The sequence below is a fragment of the Scylla paramamosain genome, chromosome 1, assembly GCF_035594125.1.
Source record: "Scylla paramamosain isolate STU-SP2022 chromosome 1, ASM3559412v1, whole genome shotgun sequence".
Taxonomy (NCBI): Eukaryota; Metazoa; Arthropoda; class Malacostraca; order Decapoda; family Portunidae; genus Scylla; species Scylla paramamosain.
The window spans coordinates 6542501-6570000 of NC_087151.1; the positions used below are offsets into that span (position 1 = coordinate 6542501).

The 27500-nt window shown below is 45.8% G+C and overlaps 1 protein-coding gene and 1 long non-coding RNA gene across 2 annotated transcripts in view; one reads left to right on the forward strand and one right to left on the reverse strand.

Annotated features, from left to right (window-relative positions):
• LOC135115020 (uncharacterized) overlaps nt 1-27500 on the reverse strand; it is a 122181-nt gene that overhangs the window by 94099 nt on the left and 582 nt on the right. Inside the window, exon 2 of the long non-coding RNA XR_010275923.1 lies at nt 7856-7939. This is a non-coding gene — a long non-coding RNA (uncharacterized LOC135115020). The remainder of the gene's footprint in view (nt 1-7855; nt 7940-27500) is intronic.
• LOC135114411 (basic helix-loop-helix transcription factor amos-like) lies at nt 24435-25718 on the forward strand. Its single transcript, XM_064030582.1, has one exon. The coding sequence runs from the start codon at nt 24545-24547 to the stop codon at nt 25160-25162; it is 618 nt and encodes a 205-aa protein (XP_063886652.1). The 5' UTR covers nt 24435-24544; the 3' UTR covers nt 25163-25718.

Sequence of the window (27500 nt, forward strand, 5' to 3'; positions counted from 1 at the left end):
GCAAGTATTCTGTTATGCTTAGTTTTCTGCTAATACAACAGAATGTAAGGATCTACAAGCAATCTATATATATGGCGATTTGTGAGGCTGTGCAGAGGTGAACAAAAACACCGGATTGCCAGTGGCTGATGTACTACAGGTGCGCCAAATTACTCCTCTGATTTTTTTTTGTTTTTGTTTTTGTGACAGTAACTAAGCTAATGAGTCAGATGCCAACTTATTGCCTACCACCTCAATAGTATCATGAAGAAAAGAGATACTCGGTATTTCATAGGAAATCTCCTTTTATGGAAATTACTGCCTTGCAATTATGTATTTTTTACTGGGACAGCAAACTTCTTGAACAATAGTTAGTTGTTCTCTGTTTGGGATCTTGTACAGGTCAGTAACTTTCAAGTTCAAAGTATCACAGCTCATCGAGATGTCTAGAAAGTTATTAAGAAAGTGAGCTTTCTGTTCAAACCTGTCAACATTCCAGCAACTTCCGGGTCCAAGGGGCGACATGCTTCCTAAGGCAAGTGAAAAGGACCAGTTACCGACGCTGCCCTTCATGCACGTCTGCCTACTGGGACGAGTCTGGCCTCTTTGTAGACTGTTGGCCAGACTGATGAGATATCTCTTGATAGTATTATACTAGGAAGATGATTATGCATATTAATGAATCTGCTTTCTTGTTCAGTATTTAAAAATCCAAAGAATAACTTCAGCATCAGCACAGTAACCAGTAAAAATAAATAAGTGATTGAATGCTGAGATATGGCTGCGATCTCGACGGTGACTCATAAATGTCGTGAAATTAAAATACAAAGTTTTTTTTTTTTTTTCATAAACAACGCAAACCTCGCTAAATGTTGCACTGAATTAACAATGTGAACACTGCATGCTTCACTATGAGCATGCGACGTGCAGTAACCTGGGCAGCTGATTATGCACTGGTTAAAGTCAAGGGCTTCGGTCAAAATAAAGCACGGTGCGGCGCACATTAGAGGAGGATGGAATGTTTATTTTTTTAGGCGGTGTATGAAGAGAAGACGTAGTGGTTTTTATTTGAATTTGACCTAAAATTTCAGTGCAACGAACAAACTCCCACGCTTTTAGACTGACTGGGGGAACTTCGCTCATCCCTCAGTGTCGCATCCCCCGCCATCCTCCTAGTGCTACCTCCCCCACCCCGGCCTCCCTTTGTTGCTTCTTACAGCCCCGCCTCGCCAGTGTTGCTCCCCACAACCCCTCCGCCGCCCCGCCTTGTAGATTAGCAGCTTGAAATCATCATGTCAACCAATGTTAGTCTGTCCAGCTGTCCATCTTAGAAGATTTTTGTCATGATCATAATTAATTCCTTAGTAAAATTTATCAGCAATTCTTCGCTTTGTATTCTGATGTCAAAGAACACTCCTCACCAACTCATCGTCAAAGCCAGAGCTCACCAGAATGTGTACTTGATATCAGTTGCATTTGTTTGGTGAGAGCGTACTTGTCCGGGAACATGAATGTGGGAGCAGCAAAAAAGCTAAAGAAGAAAGAAACTTGTAGTAGTATATATAACTATTCGAAAACCATTACAACGATGAGTGTCCCGCCCAACAAGACCACTCACTCACTCACTCCTCAGCAAGACCAATCCTTCCGCCGCTAACTAAATACACATCCCCCTCTATCATTCACCCCCGTGATTGCTTCCATCCTGGTGTTCTATAGGACGTAACCCATCAAGCGGCGGGGACTAGGCGCGCCGCTGAGGACCTAACTACCCTGGAACTACTCTTAATTTCAGGGGAGACTGACAGAGCCTGAGAGACCCTTCTCGAATTTCGTTATTTCTCACTCGACGAACTCCTGACTTTTATTTTTATTTCGTATTGCAATAGTTTAGTAATGTCATGTAAGTACTAGAATCGGAGGCGAGTCAGTGGTAATAAAATAAATTTATATGATAGAACCTTCCTCCTTAACTGCCTCTCATCGCGCCCACCCCTCAAGGCAACATTACCAGTACACCTGCCAGGACACGCCCTGCCTCCTGCGTCAGGGCGTGGCGTCCGGGTGGAGTGCTGAGGTGTGTGTGGGAGGGATGTGAAGTGACGGTAGCGTGGTGTGTGGCCCGGTGTTACGCTGTGGTATGTGGGTAATGTAGTTTAGTGTTTGAGTGATGCGTGATGCGGTATGAAGGGCTAATGTTTGGACGGAATATGGTGTAGCGCAGGATTGTACGTGATGTAGTGTTATGGTGTGGTGTTGGGAAGCTGTGTGCAGTAGAGTTATTCTTGTGCGTGGTCTGGTATAGATGTGAAATATTTCCGAGGAGTGTGGAAAATGCACGATGTTATTTCTTCTTTCCCTCTACATTACGGTGAGGTCGAGAGGAGCAGAGTGTGAGTGGAGTGCACAGTAGCGGTGGAGTAAAGTGTGGTGTGGAAGAGCGCTATGGTGTCTAGCAGTGATGTGTGATGTCAATTTGTAGTGTCAGTAGAGGCAGAAATGTTGTCCAACGCGGCTGAGTTTCCAGTGGTTGGCTGTGTAGTGGTGTAATAAGACAACTCAACAATCCAGCATTTTGTAACAACACTTTGACCTTTAAGTTTTCAACGTCGACGCCCACCACCACCGCCCCGTCACTCACACCCTTATTCGACACCCATCACTGTCATCTGCGATTCATTATGAGCACCACGTCATCGCCGCTATCACCGCCACAACACAATTAGACCATTCACCCTTAACACTCCTCCCCGGTTACCAGCCCGAGTCAATCCAAACAGAGAGAAGCACCAAGCACGCATTCACCAAACCACAAGGTAAAACTCTCAACCGCATTCATATAACTTCCTCGTATATAACACAATGGCCCTTCATCTCCTGACCTCTGCCGCCACCAACCAGCCAGACAGCCAGCCAGCCACTCCCAGCTTCCCGATTTGCCTCTCACTCACTCACTACACCCGCATCTGATCGTTTCTCTTTTAAAACGGTTAAACAGTTGGGGCGTGTTCGCTATTATCTTTAGGGTCCAGTTGGTTGTGAGGCAGCGAACATATATCTGCCGTCTTGTGTGATGCGCCCTCTGTCACCACCTGCATTAACTATGGGGGGAAGATTTTTTTTTTCTTTTTTTCTGATGGGGGAGGACAAGGTTGGGCAGCGTAAAGGGTTCAGTCCAGGTGTGCTGTATTAGTAGGTATCTCTCAGGTAGATTAATTGACTTAAACTCATTAACAACGTTGGTGATAGAGGGAGGCGTTGTGATAAGGATAATGACCATGGTGGAGGAGGAAGAGGAGGAAGAGGAGGTGGAGGAGGAAGAGGAGGAGGAGGAGGAGGAGGAGGAGGAGGAGGAGGAGGAGAAGAAGATGCAAGAAAATGTTACTTTCTGGGGTTCGCTTTATATGCCTTAAAAGGATATGATCTATTCTCACATTATAATTCATCCTTTTTTCGTGTACAATCATGCAAGGCGTAATATTTTAAGTCTCTAAATTCTAAATGTATCCAATATAAAGTGCATCAAATAAAATCTGCCAAAGCAAACATTAAGAAAACATTAGAAAACAAGATGCACGTGAAAAAAAAAAAGAGAGATAAACGGGAGACACGCCATATTTCAGAAATTGGTGGCGAGAAAAGAGAGAGAAAAAAGCTGATCTAATTAGGTTGCAGGAGATACCAGCTATCGGATGAACAACACATATCAATTAGCGGGGCAACAATTTCTTCCTTAGGCTGCTGCAGCTTCCGTGGAGTACACCGGCAACTCTACCTCCTTTTAATCAACTGCCGATTGCCAAGTGTGGAACGTGAGAAGAATTTTCGGCCTGACTAAACCGCGGTGGCCTCGTGGTGCAGTCGTGACCAGAAGTCGAGCAACTTTCTCCATTAACTTCCACTGTACTTTGGCTCTTCCCTCAATCACAAGGCTTGTAATCTGCTAGGAATCTTACATGACTATCAGTGGATCAAGAAAATTAGATTGATGGAAAAGGCATATGAAAAAAAAAAAAAAAGACGCCAGTACAGGTTATTTTCTTTCTGACCACGACTGCCTGCATCTCTTGCGCTGCGTACCGTTATTCGCATTCACGTGCCCGAGCCTTCGCTGCTTATGCGTGTGCCTTGATTACTGATGCAGATACGTGCCTATTCCACTGCCTGTGTGTGTGTTAATTGATGGTGAATGCGTCAACACGTGGCGGAGCAGTGAAGCGATAACCATTACGAGTATAACCTTCCATGCGACATCTTCACTCTCGGCTGCACCTGCATGGACGCTGAGGGAAAGTTAGATCATTCAATTCAATTGTATCTAACAGCTAGGTTTTATTACTAATTCTGACTACGCAAACAAAGCACTACTGCACGGAAGACATTTATCAGTACAGTCAAAGTCAGTAGTCAGGTAACACGCCTCTCACTTCAAAATGTGCTTAGTGTTTTAATACTAACTCTCCTGCTGCGCTTCCAATCTATCAGCTGTCAGGTTTCGTAAGCAGCGAGCCAGCAGATCACTCAAGATTGAGGGAAACACAAAACACAGTGGATGAGAGTGCAGATTACCCAGCCTCTGATCACCTCACCCCTGCACCGCGTCATTACAGGAATGATGATGCAGACACCAAAACTGAAACTAAGATCTCACAACTAACCAGGGGGAAACCTACAACCTGTCCCACAATACCCGGGCCATCAAGGGACGAGAATGACGAGGATGAGGACAACAAGGACGACGCACCGAATCGATACCAGACGTCCCAAGCTCCCTCCACGTCTTCTAAGGAGGAGAAGGACGACGAGGAAGTTAACGATACCTCGCCAATCGATCCAGTGAACCAATCTGAATATTTTAAAGAATTACACATTATTTAAAGGAGTCTTTTCTGGCGTCCTCTCTCAGCGAATATAATCCACTGGCTGCCCTAAATCACTCAAGGGCTTCTGTTTATCGAGTATATCGTGTCCGCGCGAACCTTTGCCTCTTGTCAGGAGTCTTTTTTGTCTCTTTTTTTTTTTTTACTAGTGATTTATTTATCTGTGTTGTTTGGTGGAGCTGGAGGTGGTGGAAATGAGGACCTGAGAAGGTAACTGCTGCTTTGAATATTTTTGAATATTTACATATGAGAGAGAGAGAGAGAGAGAGAGAGAGAGAGAGAGAGAGAGAGAGAGAGAGAGAGAGAGAGAGAGAGAGAGAGAGAGAGAGAGAGAGAGAGAGAGAGAGAGAGAGAGAACTAGTAACAGGAGTACAAAAAATATCGATCACGTCAATAGCATAGGGGATAAAGAGAATGGGGATGTGAAAAATAAAAATAGAGGGGAGAAAAAAAAAAAGGATGATCATGTTAGTAAGTGGCAGCCTATAATCCTTACCAGCAGCGTCCATCCATCACTGGGAGCCGATCTAGTATGCCCATCCTTCCCACCGATGGATCTCACCACCCTCAGGATCAGTTCCTACCAAATTAATGGCTTCGTGCATCTCTCTCTCTCTCTCTCTCTCTCTCTCTCTCTCTCTCTCTCTCTCTCTCTCTCTCTCTCTCTCTCTCTCTCTCTCTCTCTCTCTTCTCTTTCTTTTTATCTTTTTTCAATTCTCATACAAACTATTTAAGGGTTTTAGCAATAACAATAAGTCTTCGGTAGACATATGTAGGTTCTGCTATTGTGTGTGTGTGTGTGTGTGTGTGTTCTGGGACAGGTATGAGGCAGTCGGGGGCCCAACCAACATTCCTACGTGCGCGATTAGGTGCACTCGTAATTTCTGTATTAGCTCTCAAGCATGAAAATCAAATATAACTTAACTCTGGCTGCAGCGTTCCGACTCACCTAAGCGGGGAAAAAAGACGTCATAAATTCGTGGGACGGGGAGAGGAGTCAGAAACCTGGGGCTGTTAGCTATACGAGAGCTACAGAAGACGGCCATTCCCGGAGGAAGATTGGAACTGAACCTTGGATCGAGAGAGAGAAGGAGAGAGAGAGAGAGAGAGAGAGAGAGAGAGAGAGAGAGAGAGAGAGAGAGAGAGAGAGAGAGAGAGAGAGAGAGAGAGAGAGAGAGAGAGAGAGAGAGAGAGAGAGAGAGAGAAACAGGGAGATTCAATTAACTCCGCTAACTACTCTCCAACACCTTCCACTCTCTCATTACAACGATCATTATCAACTACCAGCGCAACGATTACCTCTCAGTTCAGCCTCTCGCGCACCACCCACTAATAGAACCTCCTCCCTCTATTCCTCCACCACCACCACCACCACCGCCAGCTGCCCAGTGGCCACCTCCCCCTATGACGAAACTTGCTGTTTTTTCGTCATCTGAGGTTCTTTACGTGACAGTCATGAAGGACGGCGCTGGAGGCAAGGCAAGGGAAGGCAGGGAGAGGGAAGTGGTAATTATCGGAAGGAGGAAGAAGCGTAGGAAAGGAGGGAGAAAATGAGGAGTGGAGTCTTAGGAGGTGGCGCAAGAGGAAGAGAAGGATTGAGAAAGAGGATTGTGGGATGCACTACGCTGTTAAATAATAGTGTTGTATTTCGGCTTCAATTCTTTCAAACTCGATGATGATAAGGAGTACAATTCTTGTTTTTTTTTTGGGGGGGGAGGAACATAAACGCAAGGGAATACAAAAGGAAAGCAGCAATAGCCAGGCTCCTTTGTTTCTTGGCTCGGCTGTTTGATGGAGAAAATGCAAGGTTAAGCGAAGACAGGACGTCGCCACTTGAAGAGAAGGTGTGAGAGCTCGACTTTCATTTTACCGGAGGAGGAGGAGGAGGAGGAGGAGGAGGTTAAAAAAAAAAAAGCAAGAAAAAAGGAGAAACAAGCTTATGAAAGAGGAGGAGGAGGAGAAGGAGGAAGAGAACAAGACCAAGACCAACAACAACAACAGGAGCAGCAGCAGCAGCAGCAACAACAACAACAACAACAACAACAACAACAACAACAACAACAACAACAACAACAACAACAATAACAATAAGATGTCAAATCTTATCTATGACGATGAGGGTAACGATAATGATGATAATGACGATGATGATGACTGGGATGAATGATGGTAATGATGACTACGATGATGGGGATATGGAGAAGAAGGAAGAAGAAAAGAAAAAGGAGGAGGAGGAGGATGGGATGATAATAAGGAGGACAAGGAAAAGAAGAAGCAGGATGTACAAATATTCTACAAAAACCAGCAGACTGTATCGACCCTTCCCATCACCCAGCTCCGCCATTTGTCCGCCGGGTCGTCGTCGCTACACGGGATCCAAACGTCCTTCAGCCGTGCAAGTGGGGCCGCTGACTCGTTTTTGCCGCGTGTGACAGGAATGTTTGTTTTTTATGAGGTGACCCCTGTTGATTGTCATACGCCGGACGAGGTAAAAAGGATGTGGATGGGATTTGTAAGGGACAGGAAAAGATAAAAAAATAAAAAGGGTTGGAAAGAAGGTAATCGAAGAATTGTTTAAGATACAGTTAAGTAAAGCAGGGGTGGAGGGAAGGTGCGAGAAATTGAGGAAATACAGCAACTCGTAAAAATTACAAGGTTAATAAAAAACGGACAGAAAACTAGGAAAAAAAAACACAACATGGAAGAGAAATGAGTATATGTAGATACTTAATGGTAATAACTACGAGAACCAGAAAAAAAACACCTATAAAAAGTAGAGAAAGTATATCAAATTATTGGAAACATAAAAAAAAAATAATACGACGTAGGAAAAAGAAAATTCAGAATGCTCAAGGCCAAATAATCTTACGCAAACCTGAAATCCATTTGAAATGAAGACACGCACACTTGTGAACAGAAGAGAGCATAATAAAGGTTATGGAAAAGACATTAAAAACCAGAAAAAAAAAAAAATTAGTACATAACTAGGTACTCACAGAAAGCAGAAATCGTGTGAAAGTCTCGAGGCACGCATGCACGCACGCACGCACGCACGTACTCAGTTCAACTCACATAAACACCTGCAAGAGAAACAAAGGTGTTAATAATGTAACAAAAGCCTAAACCAAAAATGTATAAGAACAAATGAGAATAGAAAAACGCAATAAGACACCTCAGAAAACAAAAATAGCCTTTCTCTCTCTCTCTCTCTCTCTCTCTCTCTCTCTCTCTCTCTCTCTCTCTCTCTCTCTCTCTCTCTCTCTCTCTCTCTCTCTCTCTCTCTCTCTCTCTCTCTCTCTTTCTAACCTTCCAATTTCTATTAAGCAGCAGCAATTCGTACGGGACTTTTTCTTTATTTTTCCCTCATCCATTTTTGTCGCCCTTGGTCTGTGAGGTACACAAGATAAAAAAAAAAAGCGCCACCAGAAGAAATCATACTGTTATCAGAAGACAGAGGCGAGGAAGGAACAGCAAGGATGGGCTGCACGAAAGAGAGTCAAGGAGATAACGTTGCGGTGTGAAATTCTTACAAGACGATCATGACGCGGCGATGTGTCCGATAACGCGGCGACCACTAACTAACACGGTGAGGAAAGCAGGAGTGAATCAGGACGCGGCGGCGGCGGTGGTGGTGGTGGTGGTGGTAGTGATGGTGCTGCTGATAGTGGTGACTGTTATGGTAGTGCTGGTCGTGATGGTGAATGTGGAGTAATGGAGAACAGGAGGAGGAGGAGGAGGAGGAGGAGGAGGAGGAGGAGGAGGAGGAGGAGGAGGAGGAGGAGGAGGAGGAGGTCGAGAACAAGGAGAAGGAAAGAAGAGAACAAATACAGATACATCAAAGCCATAATAATTAGAAAAAAAAATTATGATGACAGTGAGGACGAGGAATAAAAAGAAGACGAAAATTATGATAACGAATGCTAATGACAATTGAGGTTGAGAAGGAGGAGGAAGAAGAAGAGGAATATATATAGTCAGACGAAGAGCAAGTAAATGTGAAGGAGAAAAACGGAAAAGAATACAAAAGAAATGCATGGGAGGCGGAGGAGGAGAACTACAAAAGACTACATAGAGGAAGGAGGGGTGGGGAAGATTAGATGGAGGAAGCAACACGCCTGAGCTCTGCGGGGTCCATGTGCGCAGGGATTTATGAGAAGAGTAAGTTTGCAGACTCTATTGCCACGTGTGTTATTGCTCGCAGCAGGACCCTCCTCTCCCGCCCCGCCCGCCGTGTTCCGCCCCGCTTGGTGGCTCACTAAGCACTGTGTTCGGAGCTAATTATAATATTTGCCTCATGGAGCGCTTTGAGTTGCGTCCGTCACCAGGGGCGTCGCCGAGTACCTTCGCCACGGTGCAGACACTTATTAAGCCGTTTTATGATATTTCTGATGATCCCAATTGGTGGCGAAAGTGGCATTAGTGTTGTAGCTGTTGCCACTAACTCGCCTGACAGGTGAGGCGATCCCAAGATTAATTTGTTAAACATGTGATGTTATTTTGGTATCGCCAGGGACACAATTGAAAGACTAATGTATAGAGCCATTGCTATTGCAAACACACACACACACACACACACACACACACGCGCACACACACACACACACACACACACACACACACACACACACACACACACACACACACACACACACACACACACACACACATATACACGCACATCTTTTGGCTTTGCACAGCAGGAGGAGCTTTTTTGCAGCGGGCCTCACTATCGCCTCTCATTGCTGCACGTATGGAGGGGCTGAAGGAATCTAGCTTAACGAGCTGAAGTGGCGGCGAGAGAAGGAGTGGGTGCGAGGGTGCGGTGGATGGCAGGCGGACACTGGTGGGCGGGGAGAGCGACAGGGCACTGGATCGAGTGACGAGGGTCTGGTGACCTTGAGGTGCGGCAGGACAAGTGTACTGGGTGTTTGGAGGACCCACCAGATGACGGCCTGGGTGAGGCGGATGGCTGGAGGAGATGCACGATGACTGTTGCAGGCGAAAGCAATAAATAAACGGCAATAAATAAACGTGAGTCCTAATGAACGTCTTGAAGCCAGTGTTTAGACGTGATAGTACTTGAGTGCAGTCATGAAGGGCGGCGTTCAGGGCGTACTGCAGGTGCCTGCCAGTTCACACTCCAGGGAACAAAAGATCTGCACCAGGTCAGGGCGTCGAGGGACGGCAGGTAACCTTGAGGGAGGCCAAGATCGCACGCCTTATAGAGTCCTCATCTACGTAAAGCGGCGATTCCTTTTGTTTATTCTCTCATAAACGAAATTAGTAGTCATCAGCGGGGGAGCAGCGGAGGGATTATTTTGCCTGCATTCCAGGAGCTGCCGCGCCGTCCGCCATAGCGCCCCACACGGCAATGGCAGCGGGGCACCATTAAGAAGGTTATGTAATCTCCGAAACTCTCTGCCTGACTCTTGCTTCTCCACCTTTCTATAAAGTAAACCATTCCGAGAGAGAATTATCAAGGACATCCGGGTCTTGCTAAATTGGCTCATCTGACTTGAATTCTTTTCCATTCACTATTTGGAAGGCGGCGATGAAGCATTATCTATATATTTATCTTTTAAATCATTGTTCAATCTTCTTTAAACGTTGAGAAATATAGAGGAAAAAAAAATTTCCACAGCTGGTATTCATTCTTATGTATATCTGGTTATCAATCCATCCAACTGTCTCTCTGCTTAATTGATCTACCTATTTTACTTTCAGTTCTCTCTCTCTCTCTCTCTCTCTCTCTCTCTCTCTCTCTCTCTCTCTCTCTCTCTCTCTCTCTCTCTCTCTCTCTCTCTCCCTGGCCCCATACCGTGTTACATCTACATCCTCTCATTGGCTTACTTTCTTGACCTTTCCTCAAGCAGTAAGTCCTTGGCTGAGGCGGAGGCGAAGACTGCTAATTATTGTTCCCTAAATTTCCACTGACTTCCAAAGATAACGTAGTGCAGGTTCATCTCCTCTTCACGGCACACCCTTTGCTAGCTGCCCAGTAAATGTGACAACTCGTCTGTTTTATTGGCAATGTTTGGCCTTATTATCTTATTCATGTGACAGATATTAGTGTTCAGCAGCCATTGTTTACTCAGGGTTCATTTGAACATCTGAGTATCTGCACTCACCACCCGCGCGGCATTAAGGTGTTCGTCTGACAAAAAATAATATTAGACCACATAGAGAAGCTGGCAGGTGCTATCTTTGTCAAGTTTTCTTTTGACTTGTGAGGGGAGGCTGGCTCAAGGGGCTAAAAGTAAATTGAATAAGTTAATGATTAAAGAGACAGATAAGTATATGATAAATCGATAAATAAATAAATAAATAAATAAATATATAAATAATAAATAACATGTCAGATAATTTGCAGCTCCCTGAAAAAAAAAAAGTTCAATAGAAAGTTTCAACAGCGTTAGCCAGTTTAGATTTAATATTCTTCTCGGAACAATTCAAGTAACAAGAAAAAAAAAAGAATAAATAAATAAATAAAAAAATTGCCGACTTTATCAGTAAAAGAGATGAAAGTAAAAACACTGGTTCACTTTCGCATTAAGGATGAAAACGGAATAAAGGTGAGAATGAGTAAGCACAGCGAGGCCAGGAGAGACGGGGATCATGCAATTAGCCAGTTCGGAGGATACGAGAGGAAATTACGTATGTTAATAAATACACGATTACTGGAAGCCAATTGGCCGATAACTACGTATTATGAGGCAAGAAGCAGAAGTAATTCTTTTTTTTCTTTTTTTTACCACGCATGAACCAGGATTTCGTGTGTTGGCAAGTATCTCTTTTTGATCCTGTACCATTACTGTAATAAGCAACTTATAAATTGTACTATTATAAAATCAATGCGTTTGAAGTAAAAAAGATCCTAATGTTATGTTTAAAATGCGTAAAAAGTAACAATGTAGATCGACTTATCATAAAGAAAAACGGCGGAACATTAATTTAGCACATCAACAAGGGTAGTTACTGCATTTAATGTTAGTATTCTTTGTTGTGAAGTGAAGACAAAGGCGCACTGCCCCGGGTTCAGGAGGAGAGGCAAGAGGAGTCAGTTGTCACCAAGAAAGTGAGAGTTAAAACTTTATCCCAGGATTCTCGGTTTATGTGAACCCCATCACTATCACTGAATTCTGTCCTCGCTCTATCTTGCAATCATTGCTGGGTCCCATGGTACAGAACCTGTCCCTCCAAGACCACGTACACGCAAACGAACTCCGGATGTTGTGTAGCTGCCGCCGCGATGCATATTCTGTGTTTACTTGTGGTGATTTATTCAACCTGATGACTGGACGGATAAGTTGGTGCGATGCGAGATGAAGACAGTCCAAGTGATGTCAACGCTATTTTTCTTGATGAGCATCGCCCAAGTTCTCTCGCCTCTGAAAACTGTCGTTAAAATGTTCTTTACCATTTTTTACTTTATTCTACGTCAATAAAGCGGCTTCAAAGCAACAACGTGATTGATGCTTTTGACGAGCAAACGACAATAAAAATTTGATATCGCTTCAGGTATTCTTTGATCCAGTCAGATTTGTGGTTTGAGCCGCAAAATTCTCACCTAAAGAGCGGCTCAGTAGCAGCGCATGTTTAATCCAAGCACTGTGCCTTATTACTTACATAGCCAGACACAAATGCACAACACTAATAGAACACTCGCGTAGGGGAGTGGAAATATAATTTGTACGCACGCCAGACGTAAAGACCCGCGGTCACTTGTCGACGCTAAAAGAAAAAAATATATATAAATGCACTACACATCCCGGGGCAGGTCACATGAGGCAGGACAAAGCTACATGGCGCTCAAACAGGTACCTTAAGTGAAGCACAAGGTCTGGTTTTAATTAATCAATCCTGGTGGCGCAGGCAAAGTGAGGGATGCAACCATCAATCAGGCCAACGTGGAGAATCAATCACTGAACGGTCGATCGGGTCCACTCAGGCAGCGACGGCAGCCGCTCATTATAAGGCTGGGAACTATAACAACGACAAGAATAAAAGTAAGACAACAAGAACAACAGTAACGAAAATAGCAGAAAAATGGTGGCAGCAACAATAATGACAACGACGACGACGAGGACAACAATGACTAACCTAACACCACCATCTACCACCACCACCATCACAATAATAACAACAACAATAACAACAACAACAAGAGCGCGAAAAATACCACGCCCCATGAACAAAGTGTAAATGGGTGAGCGGGACCCGTTCCCTCGTAAGATTGGGAAACGGGGAGAAGAAGCTGACAACCCGCAATTACTGTCTAATCACAACACGCGCACCTAAATTTGAAGTTCTTTACCTGTTACACGAATGTTTTAAGGCACCACGCCCCTTTAGCTCCGTGCTCGGCCTCTTCCTTCCACCTACCACTCTCTCTCCCTTCAAACTACTCGCCACTTTTACCTACCTATCTCCTCATCTCTCCCTCCCTCCCCTCTCTCTCTCTCTCTCTCTCTCTCTCTCTCTCTCTCTCTCTCTCTCTCTCTCTCTCTCTCTCTCATCGACTCGTTTTTTCATCTCCATTTCTGCTCAGACCACCTTCCTTGACCCTTCCCGCCTTTCCCAAACCTTTCCCTCTCCTCCTTTCCCTCTTAATAACACCCACGGTTGTCCGCTACTGCCGTGACTCTGTGTGTAAGTAACCGAGGCGAAAGTCGGAAAATATAAGTATAAAAAGCATTCACAAGCGGCGGCGTGCGACCTCTAGACGTCGAAAGATGGTTAAGTAAGTGTACGTAGCGTTTAGTTAGGGAAGGAGAGCGCTGGTGGTGGTGGTGGTGGTGGTGGTGGGAGGGATGGAGGGTAGAGTGTGTGTGTGATGGTTGTGGGTCCCTACAACACACAAATACACACACACGCACGCACATCGCTGCCGTAATAATGGGCCAGTAACACGCACACAGCAATGAGCGTCAAATAAAGCTCATAGAAGCCCAATGAGCCAATCCACCACACACGCACGGGAACACACACACACACACACACACACACACACACACACACACACACACACACACACACACACACACACACACACACACACACACACACGTCTAAGTTGTATGCAAAAAGGAAGCACATAAAACACGCGAAACAAAACTTACATATGTACTTCACTCTTTTTATGACCTACTGACCGATGCGCTCTTCCTCTCTCCTTCTTTCCTTCCCTCCCAACCCTCCTCCCTCCTCTCTTCGTCCTCTCTCACTTTTAGGCTCGTTTTCCCTAATGTTTTGGGCTTTCATTAGGACTATTTTTAAAGGGTTCTTATGGGTGTTTTTTTTTTTATCTCACGCTGATGCTCCATTCCTTTTTAAATTATCAATAAAAAAAGAAAAAACATGAAAGCACTCTTGTAAGCTCCAGTAACTTCCACTAGAGTCTGTTAAAAGCCGTCAAGATATACAGAGGCAAAACTTCCTACAAAAATGATTAGTCGGTTTTTTTTTTACACTCCTACATTTCCTTTCAATTATCAATGAAAAACATGAAAGCACTCTTGGAAGCTCCAGTAACTTCCACTAGAGTCTGTTAAAAGCCGTCAAGATATACAGAGGCAAAACTTCCTACAAAAATGATTAGTCGGTTTTTTTTTTTACACTCCTACATTTCCTTTAAATTATCAATGAAAAACATGAAAGCACTCTTGGAAGCTCCAGTAACTTCCACTAGAGTCTGTTAAATGTCGTCAAGAACGGAGGCAAAACTTCCACAAAGATGTTCAGTCACTTTATTTTAGTTTTTCCTCACACTTCTGCTCTATTCCTCCGTGAAAAACATGGAAATACCCTTGTAAATTCCAGTAACTGCCACAAGAATCCGTTAAAAGCCGTCAAGATACGGAGACGATACTCCTCCAGAGATGATGTCATATTATTTTATTTCATTCTTTTCCCACTTCTGCATTACTTTTAAATTACTAATGAAAATATGAAAATACCCTTATAAATTCCAATATAACTTCCACTAGAGTCTGTTAAAAGCCTTCAAGATAGGGAGAGAAAACACTCCGTACCATCATACACTCACTCACCACTCGCTCACTCACCACTCGCCCTTAGGTACTGACTGGTCTGGCGGCCAATCTCAAAAGCAAAACGCAGAAATGGAGAGACAGAGATGTGATTAGAACATCTCACCCGTCTGGACTGGACTGGGATTGAGATTGGTTTTATTAGTGACAGGCATTGAGCGGCGAGCATGACAGATACCGTGGTGATAATGAGGGATGTTCATGGCGATTCATGTGGAAAAACGGCCGGGAGCGTTGACTTGGCAGGGTGATGGTGGCGGTAATAGTGGTGGTGATGGTGGTCGTGATGGCCGAGTCTCTCTTTCTCCCTCTCCGTCTCTTTCTTTCTCGTCTCTATACCTTATCCTTTTTTTCGCCCGCTGTTACGAGTCAATAGCTCAATATGTGTATCCTTATTGTCTCTTTTTAGGGCTGGGTACACGGCTCAATCAGTCATTATTTGTGACTTATTATCTCTCGCTGGACTCGTCTTGAATTAATGTGAGCTGGATGACTGGGGATTTGAAAGCGAGGGAGTGACTGATGGAGTGCGGGAAGAGACCAAGTGTGGGGAGGGAGAGAAAAAACACACAGGATGAAGGAGAAAGGACGCAGGAGAGGAATAAACAGAAATATGGAAGATAAAGAAGAGGACGCAGGAGGAATGAGTGAGAAGGAAGAGAGGAGAGAAATGAAGGGAAACAAGGAGGATGAAGAAGAGAGGAAGGGAGACGAGAAGAATGAGGAAAAAACATGGAAGTTGAAGAGGAGAGCAGAGAGAGAGGAAAGAGGAAGAGGAGAAGTAGGAGGAGTAGGAGGAGGAGGAGGAAAGAGAGGGGTAGTGTTTGTAAGGGACGTGAAAGTAATGTAAGAACTGGTGGTTGATTGGTCTGTCCTGTCTCTATATATGTATGCCTGAGTTTCTTTTATTTTCTATCTCCTTTTATTTTTAGTGCCTGTCATTTTGTTTGTCTACAGTTCTGTTGGTCTGTCTGAATAATTGTATGCATGTCTATTTCACTCTATCTGGACATTTGTCTGTCCGTCTAGTTGTTTGTCTGACAGTCTTCATATCTCTCTCTCTCTCTCTCTCTCTCTCTCTCTCTCTCTCTCTCTCTCTCTCTCTCTCTCTCTCTCTCTCTCTCTCTCTCTCTCTCTCTCTCTCTAAGCCTTCAGAGAGCACTGAACCACATCAGTTTTAAAAGATTTCCCGACATTTCGCTACGTAAATTAAAAAATAGCAAGCAAGCTTTTATAAGTTCGCTTCGAGTCGTTTAAATCAAACTCGTTAATTGGGGTTCACACATGTTGCATTCCGACAAATGGTTTCAGGTATCCTTGTGTGGGTGCGGAGACGATAAGGCGAGACGACAGAGAGACACTCGGTTATGAGAAGTAGAGAAGTGGTCAATAAGAGACTTCATTTTCTAACTATTTAACATTCAGATAAGATGTCGGTCAAAGGGAGAATCTTTGCCTGGGGAGAATGGCAAAGATGCTAAGTAGGATGTCTTTATTTCTAATTTGTCCTCTGTATTAGGAATGTATTAAAGAGGTACAGGCAAGGCAAATGCAGTAAGTAACAGCAATAGCAGACAAATGATGGTCTTCGCTTCCATTGAAGACGGAGGCGCCACATTACCAAGGCTGCTCATGCCCGGCCAGCTCTCAGGTTATCGCCTGATCGCCGACTGTCCAGTCATCCATTCCCGCGAGCGATCAGGCACAGTACATGACACCAATAAAATATTCCCAAGCACACTTTTCATGGTCAAGCGCGGCAAAAAAACAAGGCATTCTAATTAACAATGCTGTCTTCTCTAAATGACACTTCGATGACTTACGAAATTTACTAGATTGTTTTAATATTTTTTGAGGGTGTGTACGTATCTGATAAATTGAAGTGACGACGAGGTTTAGTTACAACCTAATAAACAAAAGACGGCCAGGATGAGAGCGAAGGCTAAAGTAATAACTGGAGTCACACCTGACAACCTGCACCCAAGACAGTGCACCCCGCAGTGGAGAGCGTGGCAGCCTGCTCGCCATTAGGAGAGTCCCCTGCCAAACAGAATAGCCGGGAATTTAGAAACCTTAAGAAAGCAAAGCATCGCCAGTTACCGTCATCACTTGTCAGACCAATGTAGGAAAAATCAAGAAAAATTGCCACAGTTGAAGTTAAGTTACGTCTTCCATCCACGTCTGTCTCGTCCTTGCGGTTTAATACCTCTGTCTCCCACATAGCGTCTCCAGTTTACTTAATGGCTGCTTACCACTCACCACGACCACAGCAACGCAAGGAAAAGAAGAGAAAAAAAATGATTGCGCCTGTGCTAATCATTGGTTCAATAAGCGACAACTTGTCTGAATGACCTCGGTAGAAGGAGCAGTAAAGACTTAAAGGAGCGGGGGGCAGGGGAGGAGCAGCGCAGCATCGATCGTGTTAGCATGCAGGAGGCGGCAGCACACCTGAGCTACTATGTAATCAAGGTAAATTATCCATCACAGCCAAAACTAGGGGCTGAACCCACTGGATGATCACTTGCACACACACACACACACACACACACACACACACACACACACACACACACACACACACACACACACACACACACACACACACACACAAGTAGGTCATAAGAGAGTCGGTGGAAGGGAGACAAGAAGTTAAAATGGAAGAGGAACAGAGGGAGTGTGCAATAAAACAAGAGCCATCCTCCGCTATCGCGCCTTACTGTCACCACTGCCTCTGTTGTGCTCTGCGTGACGGGGTTCACTTTGCGCTCTAGGAAATAATCTACAATCCTTTTCTTCTTTTTTTCTTTAGCCCTTCATCCCATATTAGTGACTGCTTTGGAAGGGCAGTGGCTAAACATGTAGGTATTTGCATGCATTTAATCACTAGAAACAAAATGCCACAGCTTTATCAAAATTCGAGTTATAATAAAATTCGTGGATGATGATTAACTTAATTGAGTCAGTTTTTGTGACAAGCCTGCTGCAAACCATGAAACACAAAGAAAAAACCTTAGTACACAAGAAACAAGTTTCTTTTATCAGAAGAAAAAAAAAGAATAAACCAGCAAGTTATAGGTGAGAAAACACTGATAATTGCGCTTACATAGATTATAAGAGATAAAAAAAATGTTCAAGGTAGCTAGATGTGTGTGTGTGTGTAGTGTTGTGTGTGTGTGTGTGTGTGTGGTGTGTGTGTGTGTGTGTGTGTGTGTGTGTGTGTTGTGTGTGTGTGTGTGTGTGCTAATTTCAAAGAGATCGAAGCCGAATATCACTAAAGTATTCCAGTAGGCCAGAGTGAGAAAAAGTGGCGGCGAGGGCAGCATCAGTGGTGAGGGAAGAGCCGGGGCGGGAGGTACGGCGAGGGGCGAGTGGAGGCACCAGGAAAAGAGGGCACGAAAACAAGAGAGGCGGTGCAGTGTAGGAGGTGATCTGTACACCGCAAAGTGTCAGTATAAATATATATATAGGTACTCATGGTGAAACTCTGTGAAAATATTTTGCGAGCTCACTAAATATACTTTTCCAATTTCTACCGAATTTCGTACAAAAATACATTACCCAGCTGCTATAAAAACCTACGCCACTAAGACCAACACCCTACCATTACGACACAAATTTCTCACCTCCTAAATGGATGGCGCTATCATTTCCCCAAACAATGGTAATTATTATTTATTTCCGTCAAGGCAGCAAACTTAAATCTATAAAGAATCTTCTTGTTTTCACTATCGGCGGGCAATCTGCCCCGAGGCTTGGGTTACCAGGCCCATTCTGATCGAGAGATATGATAAACGATGCCATGTTTTAGCGCAACACTGCATCAGCCGTGAGCTCCATATCATCTTTATCACTGGCTAAGGACGCCCGCCTTTATAACGTAATGGGCGTCCCTCTGTGGCGAGTCTCAGAAGTTGGAGCACTAAACTGTGGCGATGCGATGGTCTGGTTTATAACTAGCAGAGGCGGTCTACGAGAGTACATGACTCGCGCGGCTGCAGGGACTGAGAGGCCGCGCCGACTGTTGCCAATAGTACTGTTCAGGAAACCCGTGGAATTAACTCCGTCCCATTGCTGCCCGGTGCCCCTCATGGCTGGTGTGGAGGCGTTTCCTGTCAGCGCCGGGTGAGGTTTCATTCACCACGGGCAGTACGCTTACTCTGTCTGTCTGTCTTTCTTTCTTCCTTTCTTTCCATCTGTCTTTTTGTATCTCTCTCTCTCTCTCTCTCTCTCTCTCTCTCTCTCTCACTCTCTCTCTCTCTCTCTCTCTCTCTCTCTCTCTCTCTCTCTCTCTCTCTCTCTCTCTCTCTCTCTCTCTCTCTCTCAGTAGTACTAGTAGTAGTAGTAGTAGTAGTAGTAATAGCAACAGTAGTAGTAGCAACAGTAGTAGTAGTAGCAGCAGCAGCAGCATGCAGCAGCAGCAGCAGCAGCAGTAGTAGTAGTAGTAGTAGTAGTAGTAGTAGTAGTAGTAGTAGTAGTAGTAGTAGTAGTAAAAGTAGTAGTAGTAGTAGGAGCAGCAGCAGCTACAGCAGCAAGCAGCAGCAGCAGCAGTGGTGGTGGTGGTGGTGGTGGTGGTGGTAGCAGAGGGATCAGCATTAGTATTATGTACATTTGCAGCAGCCACAGCAGCAAGCATCATCTTCATCATCATCATCATCAGTAGCAGCAGCAGAAGCAGCAACATCAGTAGTAGCAGGAGCAATAGTGGTAATAGTAACTAAGTACCAGTATGCCAGCAATGTTGCATGAAATATGGCGCAGGCAGGCGATGGTGGCAACAGTAATAGCAGTGGACGCCTCTCCGGTACTTTTTTGTTCGTAACTTTGGACAGACCAGAACTTACTACATTTCGTTATTTCATCGCACTGGTTCTCGCACATTCCGAGCTCAATGGTGTTGGTTTTATCCACAAATTTGATCTCAAAACTGTGAAAATGCAAGGTAGAGACAGACTGATATTGCCTTCTTAGTGAAACAAGTATGCTTAGTTATAGTGCTGGAGGTAACGATAAGAGCACCAATAACACTTGTAGGAGTAGAACAGAGAGAAGGAGAGGAGAGGAGAGGAGAGGGGGGAGAATAGAACGGGACATTAGAGGAGGAGGAGGAAGAGAAGAAGAAGAAGGAGAAGGAGGAGGAAAAGAAGAAGGAGAAGGAGAAGGAGGAGAAGGAGGAGGAGGAGGAGGAGGAGGAGAGGAAGGAGAAGGTGGAGGAGGAGGAGATGGAGGGCACGTGCCTAATCATCATCAGATCAGGTGGACCCTTAGTACTGGTTGGCTGAGGATCATACTCGAGGGAGACAACGAAGAGCGGGAGTTCGGATGGCGGCCCACACTTGATGGAAACTGACGGGAAGACAGTGCGACAGGTACTGAGAGAGAGAGAGAGAGAGAGAGAGAGAGAGAGAGAGAGAGAGAGAGAGAGAGAGAGAGAGAGAGAGAGAGAGAGAGAGAGAGAGAGAGAGAGAGAGAGAGAGAGAGAGAGAGAGAGAGAGAGAGAGAGAGAAATCATCACCCGTGTACAGCTATTTCTCCCCTCAATTGTCACCCACAACCTACAACTGTCGTTTCCAAGTGAGAAAAAGACGAAGACAAGGCGCGACACACCCCGACGATCAAGACGCACTAAAGAATACCTAACGCTCGTCACTTAGACAGCCAACAGTGTGGTTAGCGAAAAATAAACCTCACGTTATTGGTCCTCCCAGTCCATCCCGCAGCCCGCTTCAGATCCTCCTCCAGCTCCTCCTCTTCTTCCTCCTCTCTCTCTCTCTCTCTCTCTCTCTCTCTCTCTCTCTCTCTCTCTCTCTCTCTCTCTCTCTCTCTCCGTCGCGCTTAAGTCACAATATCGGTCACTGGTGCTTCCCCGCAGCCCTAAATTCTCCCCATCATTATATTCTTATAAAATTCAAAGCCCAGTATCCACCGTCGCTCAAATTATAAACGTCTGCAGTATTTATCGCTTCGAGATGTTAGTGGGAACCTAACGATGGAGGAGGAGGAGGAGGAGGAGGAGGAGGTGACGGAGAGAGGAATAAGAGAAGAGGGATGAAGAAGAAGGAGAATGAGGAGGAGGAGGAGGAGGAGGAGGAGAAGTATCTAAGAAAAGGATGATATGTTGAAAAAAGGGGAAAGAAGGGGTAGAGAAGGAGGAGAAGGACACTTAAAAAGTGCTTAGCGATGAAGAAGGGTTCGATAAAACACGAGAGAGAGAGAGAGAGAGAGAGAGAGAGAGAGAGAGAGAGAGAGAGAGAGAGAGAGAGAGAGAGAGAGAGAGAGAGAGAATGGGAGAGGGTGGGTGGGTGGTTGGGTGGGAGGAGCCAGAACAGTCTGAAGGTTACTTCCAGACACAGATTTGCAGAGCTGCCCACCTGCCTGCTTACCTTGAATGGCGGTGTGACGGCCGGTCGGGAAGCAGCTGGTCACCGGGCTGCCACTCATAATACACAGGCGGGCGACAAGCACGCACCCAAGGGCCAGACAAACACGCCAGATTTATTCCCAACCCCCCGCCTCCACTTATCCTCACCCCAATCTGAACACCATTAACTATATCCATGGAGGTTTTTTTACGAACTTGCTTTGATTTTACTTCTTACACCACACCACCTCAGGACACCCCCAGTCTGAGATTCCTGACTGGTCTTCTCCTCCCCCTCAGCCACTTTTCACGTTCTTGCTGCAACGCCACTTCTTGGGATTCGCTCAAGTGCTTTTACGACTCAGTAAAATATCATAGATGTCACTTGTAAATTTCTTAAGTAATATGCACAGCCTTCAGAAATCCTGCTGAAATCTCCGAACACGTTGCTATCCAAACGCCTGCATCCATTTCTGAAATATATGGATGTTCAATTTAAAGCTTTCTATCTGTAAGTGTATACATGACACTTTTCTCTCTTTCAGTCATTTACAACTCCTATTCTTCAGCTTTTTTTTTTTTGTCTTCCATCAGTCTTGTAAATATGTATATATGTTACAATCTTTCTGCCTGTATGTGTGTGTGTGTGTGTGTGTGTGTGTGTGTGTGTGTGTGTGTGTGTGTGTGTGTGTGTGTGTGTGTGTGTGTGTGTGTGTGTGTGTGCACGCGCGCTTGTCTGCTCGTGCGTCCCACAGACCATGCATAAGCGGTGGTCTTTCCCAGATCTTCGACCGGCTGATTGTAGAGGCGGGTGGGGGCGGGAAGCGAGGCAGTGAGGGAAGGGGAGAAGCGGGAACGAAAAGGGAGGGGAGAGAGGGCTTGGCTGAGGGATATCGAACGGTGGACGAAAGGAACACCTGCGACGTGACTCATCCCGCTGATGAGGAAACACCGCATCACACACACATAAAAAAAACAAACGACTTAGCAATGAATCCACAATTACGGAGATTAATGGACGAGCAGATGACATAAAACAGGTAGAAGTTAATGACACGCGAGAGCTGAGTGAGGGAAGGGGGGAAGGGCGGGGCGCTGCTCGGGGAACGCCATACAAGGCTCACCACTTCCCCCTGCATTAAAATTCCAGCATCTGACGGACCAGTGTTTTCCGCAGATCATGGCACCCAATCCATGCAGCTCAGTAACCGCTGTGGCTCAGATCCTCAACTTATTAATGTACATCGTTAAGTTGTGGAGTGGAGCCAATGAGCATGTCCCTCCATCATCGTTGTCACATATCACTGACCAAGCACCTTAACACAGCGACTCCACGGCGACACAAAGGCAGAGGGGCGTCGTGGAGCTTTACGTTATAACTCGTGTTTATGAGCAGACACAGTCATATCTCTCCACTGGCAAACGATCAGGCAGTAAAAGTTCTCGTTAAAGAGTAGATAATCTCTTCACAAGTATTGATTCGCGACCACATGCAAGCTCTTCATTCCATGCAACATTCGAGAGCAGATGTATGTGTCTCCTGCCGCGGCGGGAGTGACATGCACGCCGGCAGCACTTTACCCATGAAATCAAAGTTGTAAATTATGACAGGTAATGTGAAACTAAATGTTGGTGCTTGAGAAAAATTTTAACACGAAAGATACAGATGATAAAATTAAGGTGAGCTAATATCCTACAATGGTTATAAAGGCTGGAAACCTGGAGTGGCCCAAGGAGGATGAAGGTGCGAGAGATGAGATTAAGGTGATGAGAGATTAAGTCAGAAATAATAAGGTAGTTAGAGAGAGAGAGAGAGAGAGAGAGAGAGAGAGAGAGAGAGAGAGAGAGAGAGAGAGAGAGAGAGAGAGAGAGAGAGAGAGAGAGAGAGAGAGAGAGAGAGAGAGAGAGAGAGAGAGAGAGAGAGAGAGAGAGAGAGTTAATAATAATAGATTCAAACTGTACAGATTGTAAAAACAGTGTTCAAGTTGACGTACAAACTCTACGGGTTGAGCTCGGCTGGTTTGGTTTATGACGCTGTCTGAAAAAAAAAAGAAAACAGAAAAAAATAAACAAGTAAATAATAAGTTGCGTGGAACAAGCGATGCTGGCGAAGTCCTTGTTTGGGAGGCAGGAGAGATCACTGACCGACCAGAGGAGTGATTTTGAGCTGAGGGAATGACGCGCCAACGCTTAATAAGGCAATGCAACGTTCGCAAAGTGACTATATTTAGAAGAGGACCATCGTCTGCGTGGTCTGAACCAAAAAAAAAAGTCCGCTAATTCTTGGTGGCCCATACCGACCCTGCGTCCCTGATCGTATCGCCTTCACCAAAGATTCCTGAGTGTACGTGTTGAGGCCGAGATTGCGAGATCTTGCTGCGATGGCCACGGAGCGCTGAATAAAAGGTTGTGTTTGAATTATAGTTTTATAATGTTGGAGCTATATTCAAATTTCTAGGAAAATATGTTGAATGCCAGGCCAGTGTATGTGAGATCAAGATATGATTGTATTAGTTGTTTTCATGTTTTCCCGAGCCATCTCACTGAACACTCCTTGATGTACATAGCTATTCATGCTGTACCCCAAGCATCAGGCTGAGGGTTTCCTGCATCCCAGCACAGCACAACACACAAAAAGGAGACAAACACCAAAATACTGGATTTTCGACTATTAATGCATCTCTGATCAATTCAGCAGACCAGGGAGACGACTTGTTGCCACAAGCAATGGCGGTTTACGTGTTGATGGGGAACAAAAATGTAACAAGTGGGCTTTTACGCTCCAATCTGGTCTGTAGCTGAGCGGGATTAGTGAGGCGCTCCGGATCCCCGCGTATAGAGTATTGGCCTTGTAGAGTGTGTTGCCTCTCCTCCCTGGCTGATCAGAGCGCGAGGCAGTGAAGGGCAAGGATCGAAGAATGCAGTGGAATTCACCGAGGAGGAGGACGGCAGTGGTGGCGGCGGCCCAAGGCAACAATTATCGGGGTTGCCTGCGGAGAGCACCACACCCCGGCGCCGCCACACGCACGCCGCCACCTGGCCAGCTGGTGTGGCTGGCGGGAGCACGGCAGCGGTGGCCCGCCTGACCCCCACACCCCGCCGCGGGCACGCTACCTGGCCCCTCCCCCGACCGCCGCCCCTCCCACGGTCACAGCCCCGCCCACGGTCACAACCCCAACGCCTTATTGGTCGGTGGGGTCACGTGATCAGCGTTGAGGCATATAAAGGTGACGCGTGGCGGGGCAAGGGTCAGACCACTGTACGAGACGCCAGTAGACATGTCGGTGTCGGACTGGTACTTCCCCGCGTCGCATCCGGGCTACTCCAGCCCTCTGGATCACGCCTCGGTATACTTGGAGCAGTTAGCTTGTCCCAGCTCACCTTACACCACCGGCGCCTACACACTCCCCGCTCAGTGCTCAAGCAATGTCTCCTCCAAAGACTCCAGTAACTGGTGTGCTTCCGAGGAAAACCGTCCCAGCCCTTCGTGTTCCCCCATCAGCAGCTGTGAGAGCATCGAGAGCAGCTCCTCCCACGGCTGGAGCAATCACCAGAGTGGCCCCGCGTCGTGGTCTTGGGGCGCTCCTGGCACCACTCACCCTGTCCTGGCGGCTGTCTCCGACCTCAACAACCCCAACTGTTCCCTGGCAGTGTCGCGAGGCCGCCAAGCAAAGTGTCGCCGAAGACCTCCGAAAATCGTGGGCCGTGAAGTGATCAAGAAGCGTCGCCTGGCAGCCAACGCGCGGGAGAGACGTCGGATGAATGGACTAAACAACGCCTTTGACAGACTTCGAGAACACATCCCCGCGCTGAGTGGCGACCAGAAGTTGTCCAAGTTTGAAACCCTACAAATGGCGCAGACGTATATATCTGCCCTCGTGGATCTACTCCAGTAGCGGACACACGCCGCACGAGTGACTTCTGGTCAGCCACCCGCGACGTCTGCAGCCCGTGATCCTCAGTGCCGCGAGTGACAAGTCTACAGTGATGATGGCTAGTGAGCGAGCGCCATCCCATGGTGTAATCACGTCGCGGGGACAAGTGGCAGGGGACGTGCAGCAAGGGTCCCCACCTTCCTCAGACTGTGATTGTGTTCTGTCCTACCGTGCTAGAGCTGTCCTGGATCTGTGTTCAAGATCAGCCAGCAGGAGATTGGCCGCCCTGAGCCCGCTCTCGTCAGGGAGCGTCTTGTGTCCACACGTCTTGCAGCGAGGTGTGTGTCGGCACGCCAGTGCTCACGGGTGTGCCTCTGGCGCAGTGCGGCCGTGCCGGAGGACCCACGTCGTGATGTGGCCCTCACTGCGTCCAGGGGCGGGGTTGAAAGGCATTACCAAAAAGTGTATATTGCTATTGCTAGCAGAAACTGGCTCAATTTAGTGTTTACTCTACAGCTACAAATGTGTATGTTATGTATTATATAAATTATTTTGTTAATAAATCTTGAGAAATATATTCATTGCTTCACTTCAGCTCCTGCACCCAAATGCGAAGGTGGGTCTTGAGGCTCTGTGGTGCGGACATGGAGAGGTTTCAGGACTGTTTGAATGTCACATTGTTATAGATTCATTGACCAATTCAGTATTGCATATTCATCTTCTTGCATTTCATATGAAAAAAAAGTACTAGTAACTAAGTGATGCCAATGGGGACATCAACTTTTGAACAGTCCTATAACTTCGGTAAAGGAGTGAGCCTAATTTTTTACTTGAAAATTGGTAATTTCATTTCTCGAAAAGAATCACATCAAGTAATTATTACTGAGCAGAATTTCTATGACATGAAAAGTCACCAAATGAATTAATTACAAAAATTTTGCTTATGTGAAAAAATGGGCTTACTTCATTACCATTAGGAGGAAAAGATGAAACAGTGTCTGAATTCTGTCGATAAGAATAACAAGGTAATGGATGAGGCTAAGTACTGGTCATAACTTACACACTCATCGAAGACAAACCAAGAGCAGAGCAGAGCACGAGAGCCAGCACGAGTAACGCATCGAGAGCAACAGACGGCAACAAAACTTTGAGGAGCTAAACATGTGTCCCCACACACTCCATTCTTTAACCTGTCCTGCACTTCCTGACGTATCATAATCAACACTAATAACCATCCTCGACACTGCACAAGACAAACACACTTCTCTTTACCATCACCTTCCTCTGGCCTGGAAAAGGACTTACACATCTCACTGCCACCTTTTCTTGTACACGCTATCCCCACTGTCACCCTTTCTTGGGCTGCACGCGGGTTCACACTCTGCCCTCACCGTAATTTCTCTCATAGCTGTATATTCATAGGCTTAGGTACCATTCTTACCATCACTTCTCTGGGATATATCACGGCCACACCCGCCCCACCCACTCACACACACACACACACACACACACACACACACACACACACACACACACACACACACACACACACACACACACGCGCGCGCGCGCGCGCGTCACCCTCACCACCATATTCCTCAGCTGTAGTATTCAGTGTGTATTCCATCAGCGTCACAAACTTCATTACGCTGACTATCACTGAAGTAGATTGAAAGTCACGATTCTTTACGGGTGCAGAACTACGTGTAACTTCATGGAGAAAAAGACTTTATAATCAGAAAAAGTGCGGCAAGGAAAGCTGTACATGCAACACACATTCGAAAATTAATGGAAAACAGGCGCACTAGAAAAGAACAATAGGTAAATGAAAGCAAAGACATAAGTAGATGAAGGATATGGATCGTCGAGAAGGGCAAAGGTGATCCGTAGAGTGGAGCAGCGGCCTCGTGACCCAGTGGCCCTCTTTTGTCCCCCGGCTGCGGTCAAAAGCGAGAGGGAGAGTTTGGCTGCTCCTCCCCCCGGCCCGCCGCGGCTCCCTCGCCTCACCCACCGTCCCTCAGGGGCTGGCGGCACCGCTGCGACTCTGAGATTGGAGGTAAGGTGTCTCTCTGTATGTGTGTGTGTGTGTGTGTGTGTGTGTGTGTCTCCCTAATATCAGTATTTTCTTGTAGTGAGTACGTGATTTCTCGAACGTAGGTTATGTGTTAGTCAACATTACTGCCACTGCTACGAATGCGAGTACAAATTACAACAATTACTACTACTACTACTACTACTGTCAAACACTTTTATATTTGATTTTATACTTATCAATGTACGACGAACGTTGGAGACGAGGTGTAGCGATGAAAATCATGCACAGCCACAGATGAATGTGGCAGTTACAACAATCTGAAAA

What these genes read in the sequence shown, in the direction of transcription:
- LOC135114411 (XM_064030582.1), top strand. Translation starts at nt 24,545, where the DNA reads ATGTCGGTGTCGGACTGGTACTTCCCCGCGTCGCATCCGGGCTACTCC.